Raw genomic sequence first — 4,621 nt, 5'->3', positions numbered from 1 at the left:
TTTTCATTCCAAGACAATATTTTCATATCATTGCTCGTGACAATCTATACGCAATATGAGTGAATGAGAAATAATTTTTTTGCAAAAATCTGAAAAAAATAGAGATTTATAATTAAATGATTTTCCTATCTCTGGCCATGAAATTACAACATTAGATCACAGTATTTATACTTTTCCATCGACGAAAAGTTGAAAACGACTTGTTTCAATCTCTATCGAAATCTTTAGCGGCAAAAATAAATTAATAAAATAAATGTTGACTGTGAGATATGACAAGTTGCAATTTGAGCTCAATTTCCAAGGAGAGCAATGGAATTGCAGAACAATGACAGCAATATTTCCTTTTCCGTTCACGTTTCCACTTCAATTCTACACTTTATAAAGCTCAAAATTCTCTTTTTTCCTTCACTGTGAAAATGGCCATCACCATTTCTTGGTTCCAGTAAAAAGTAAAAGGGATGCAACATTTATGAACTAAGCTACAAAAAATTCTGGCATTTACGCAGACTTCTCAATCATATGTACTGATTCGCTCCATCCTGCAAAATAATCCAAATTTGACAAATAATCTTAATTTCAACATAGAAACACTTGATTGCTCAAATGAATGATGTGTGCATATATTTCTATATTTACCTCATTATTGGTTGTGAATTTTAGAACTTTTGGCCTCTTTTAATTTTTTTCATACTTTGAGCCTGCAAATATATAATTGAAAATATGCATATTAGAAGTAACAAGACTAATGCATTGTTGCAAACAATAAACATTAAGTAAAGCAACAGAATGCTGATTACCATAAACCCCAAATATGTTGAAGAATGATCTCTATCCATGTTTTATAGGGTTCATCTGCAAGAATATGAGTAACTTCTGAGTTATAGAATAAATATTGTTATGTAAGAGGATGAGTTCTAGGATGATGAACGAACCTTTATGGTTTGCTGCTCTTTTATGCAGCTAAAGGTGAGGATTTCTTGCAGGAACTTGGATTTGATATGGTTTTCAGAATGACTTTAGTTGATCGTATCCACGTGAGTAAGGGAGGAGCTCCTCTATCTCAACTCGAGCGCTAGAATAGCTCGTGCTTTTCTTGAAACGGCCACAATTGGTGGACTCGACTTCTGCCAAAAACATACTGCAGACTGGTCTGTGATCTGAAAACCTCGACTCCCCACGAACATATGAGAGTTGTCTGAGACCATGGCCGTGCCATAATATACGATCACACCTTCATTCACACACAAAGAATAAGAATCGTGTAAGCATGGTTTGTTAACATGTATTTCGATAAGATAGTCACCATGCAGGTGTTCTTCGTTTCTTCTTTTGACGCATATTTTCTCCTGCGTATCTGTCTGAATTATTTGAATACTTGTACGTAGGAGGGAAGTAGATCTTCCCCTCGTTCCATCCTGCAAAAACACGCCCATATCTCTGTTCTATCCGAAGCTGTTCAAGAGAAGAAAAGAGATCAGCATAGATAAAGCAAATCAGTGAAATGGTGTTAAATTGCTATAAATTAGAAATTATTGCCTGATCGTTTTCTAATAACGCTCTCCAATTGCGCATCTCTACAAGAGCCTTCGCGTATCGGTACGAAAGTGCAATTCTGTAGTTCAAGTCCCCAAGCCATATCACTCGACTGGAAGAAAACATGAGCAATATTTTAAATGAGAACTTAGCATATGAAACAAATTCATTTCTTTTCTGTTTTAGGATTTTGCTGAAAGGAACATTGCTAGAGTATTTTGCGTTAATTATTCAAGTAGTAAATGAAGCACAATATAAACAAAGCCAAATGCTCAAAAAGAGTAGATGGCTATGAATGAGAAACATACTCATGATCAAGGATTGTTTGAGGGGAGTTGCTCTCTTCTGCCGTGGCATGGACTTCTGGGAATCTTGTTTTCCTCAATATTTCCATGACATCAGAGTTCCTTCGTAGCTCGTCTCCATCCTTCTCCCCAGAGGTCAAGTGACTACAGATGAAGCAGAAGCTTGTCTGGTGCAAAGACATGCTTATTGAAATCGAGCCCTGCAAAACAAAACAATGTAAGATTGTGCCATTGTTGGTCATTCCAAGAACAACAACCAAGATCAGAAAAGGCGTACCTTGTTACCAAGATAACCCATCAGCCCTCTCCCAACACAAGACACCTTCAGATTGCGCACAGCGTCTCTCAGTTCTGTCTTTATCCATACCGTGACAAGTATCCCAACCATCTGTTTGCTAGCCACAAGACAGTATCTTGACTGGCCCGGATTCTTGTCTTTGTCCTCAATGGAGACAGAGGCATTGTAGTACTGTGCACAAAACGAATCACTTGGCCCGTCTTCATCATCAGAGGAAGCATCCCACCTTGCATTTTGATCATAATAATCGCTTGGCCTATGACCATACATAACCCGATCGCACATGCTGAATCTAGGATCAAGTTTAGGTTGTGCCACTGAAATCCCACTTCCCATTCTCATGCTTTGGCTCACAGACTGCACAGAGTGACGGGGAAAGAAAGAAGGATCTTGTTCTCTGTTTGGCCCTTTAAGGTCATCATATAGTTCATAAGGACTCGTGGATCGTGTATTAAAAACAACACCACCACCTCCACCATCTCCACCACCACCAGAGGCAGGAAGGCTGTTGAGAGTTTTCCTTATAAGGGCTTGCCATTTCCTAGCAGGGCCATTATCCTCCGTGCCCAACACATTTCCAGCATTCAACGGAACAATCTCTTGAAAACTAAAAATGACAATACAGAATCCATCCATTAATAATTTGCTAGCCTAGAATCAACAAAAGCCACAGACTAGTGAACTGACCCAAGAACATAAATATCAGCAGGAGGCGACGTGTGCAGCCAGTCTTCAAGATTCAAGTAACTCGGGGGTGACTTTCCACCCACATTCCATGTTGCCACAAAGATCCTGTTCCATTACAACATAGTGGAATACACAAAAAGTAAAGACTTGCTTTTTCCCTTGGTGGCTTTGCTAAAGTGATAAACTGAGTGTATGGATTAAAGGAAGCACAAACCTATAATCTTGAACATCTGTAATTTGAGTGGAATCAAACTCAAACTTGTTTCTTCTCATACACTCTGGATTTCGAGTAGTCAATTTTTCTGTGAATCCAATTAGTCAAATTAAGCTATACAGAGTACTGCAAATAATTGCTCACTATAACAAGAGAAATTAATATTAGAACTGGCAGTATAATTGGGATTGAAAAGAATAATCCAGAAGAAGTGAACCTGTGTTGCTTTTCTTGACTGTGTATGGCTGCTCCCTCTCAGGTAAATTGTTCCTCCATTCTTCATCAACGCCTGGAAAAGTAGAGTTACAACTATTTAATAAAGCTGCTTCACTACGGCAGTAACTCCCACACTCTCACATCAAAACAGCTCTAAATTAATTTGTCATAATGATGCATACAGAAATTCATCAAACCCCTTTCAAATGACATAAATGCAAGAAATCCCAGAAAATTCGGAACAAAAATTAATCTTTCATGAAATGGAGGTGATCCGATTTAATCATCAAAGAAATTCAAACAATCTTTTACAGAGACAAAACTACCTCCATAAATGATTTCATCAGCATGAAAATCCCCATCTTTGCTCTGGAGGTTGAACCATTTCTTGACTAACGTCTTAGGCCATGAAAGCTTCATTAACAAAATCACGACAAACAAATCAGAAATACTCCATTCAACAAAATCACAACAAACAAATGCTCATCCATGCCTTCCTTTTTTCCAGAAAACAAATTCTTCAACACAGAGAGAATCAAATTCAAACCTTGCTCTTCTTTGAGCTCCCATCTTCTCTCATCGTCTCACCACTTCATACAATCAAACAGCAACCCTTCGAAAGTAAGCCAAGATCAAAACTTTTTCTCCCTCCCAAAAAAAAGGAGTTCGAGAATGGAGGACACGAGAAAACGATGCAACTCAAATGGGATGAAAGCCAGCTACGCTCTTTTCTTTAATTAAAGTAAATCAAAGAGAGAGAAAGAAAACGAAATCCCATATTCTAGTAATGTCAACAAATTCTATGAACCAAATATCATTACTTGAGAAATTCAGTAGTCTATAAAAAGAAGAAGAAAAAAATCAAGATTCAGTTATAGTAGTAGTAGTAAATTAATAGGATCCTGCATTACGGAAAAAGGGCGAGGAAGAATAGAAAGATGAATGAGATACATTGTAGAAACATGGGGGCTTGTTTTGTGGGTCGGGATGGATAGGCTATACTAAATCTTAAACAACAGCCAGTTCAGAGCAGAGACTGAAAAAGATGGGACTTTGGAGCGGAGGGCGAGAAAAGAAAAGAGAAAGGAAAAAAAAATATACACAATCACAGAGAGAGTGTGTGAGTTTCGAGGTGTGGTTTGGCTCAAAACGAGGGTGGGGGGCCGACCCAAATAAATGGGTGGCATTGCTCTGTAAATTTGCTCACTATTGGAACAGGACACCCCAATCCTCACCTGCCCCACCCCCTCTCCCTTTCTCTTCCTGCCCGCGGTCATATTTGGGCCTTTTTCTTTGACTCCAATTAATTTGGTGGAATAATAATTAGCCAAATCTAATTTTCAAGTATCTTGTTCTATTTGTATCTAA

At 38.2% G+C, this 4,621-nt stretch overlaps 1 protein-coding gene across 1 annotated transcript; it reads right to left on the bottom strand.

The window, feature by feature from the left end:
• Positions 1-283: 283 nt before the first annotated feature.
• On the bottom strand, positions 284-4,371 carry LOC125208497 (type I inositol polyphosphate 5-phosphatase 4-like). The gene is made up of 13 exons (XM_048108130.1): positions 3,801-4,371; positions 3,580-3,667; positions 3,255-3,326; positions 3,038-3,125; positions 2,824-2,928; positions 2,116-2,743; positions 1,842-2,038; positions 1,537-1,645; positions 1,304-1,452; positions 933-1,231; positions 798-852; positions 637-698; positions 284-539 (listed from the first exon to the last, which is right to left on the bottom strand). The coding sequence occupies exons 1-10, from the start codon at positions 3,831-3,833 to the stop codon at positions 1,006-1,008; spliced, it is 1,695 nt and encodes a 564-aa protein (XP_047964087.1). The 5' UTR covers positions 3,834-4,371; the 3' UTR covers positions 284-539; positions 637-698; positions 798-852; positions 933-1,005.
• Positions 4,372-4,621: the final 250 nt, after the last annotated feature.

This window comes from Salvia hispanica, chromosome 2 (assembly GCF_023119035.1).
Source record: "Salvia hispanica cultivar TCC Black 2014 chromosome 2, UniMelb_Shisp_WGS_1.0, whole genome shotgun sequence".
NCBI lineage: Eukaryota > Viridiplantae > Streptophyta > Magnoliopsida > Lamiales > Lamiaceae > Salvia > Salvia hispanica.
The sequence above is the reverse complement of the archived record's forward strand: the minus strand, read 5'-3'. Positions and strand labels throughout refer to the sequence as shown.

Excerpts from the sequence above, each read along its gene's own strand:
- LOC125208497 (XM_048108130.1), bottom strand. The coding sequence starts at position 3,833 with ATGAGAGAAGATGGGAGCTCAAAGAAGAGCAAG. Across the intron at positions 2,744-2,823 it reads GCTGATATTTATGTTCTTGG|TTTTCAAGAGATTGTTCCGT; the intron begins GTCAGTTCACTA and ends TGTCATTTTTAG. Across the intron at positions 1,232-1,303 it reads AAACGAAGAACACCTGCATG|GTGTGATCGTATATTATGGC; the intron begins GTGACTATCTTA and ends GTGTGAATGAAG.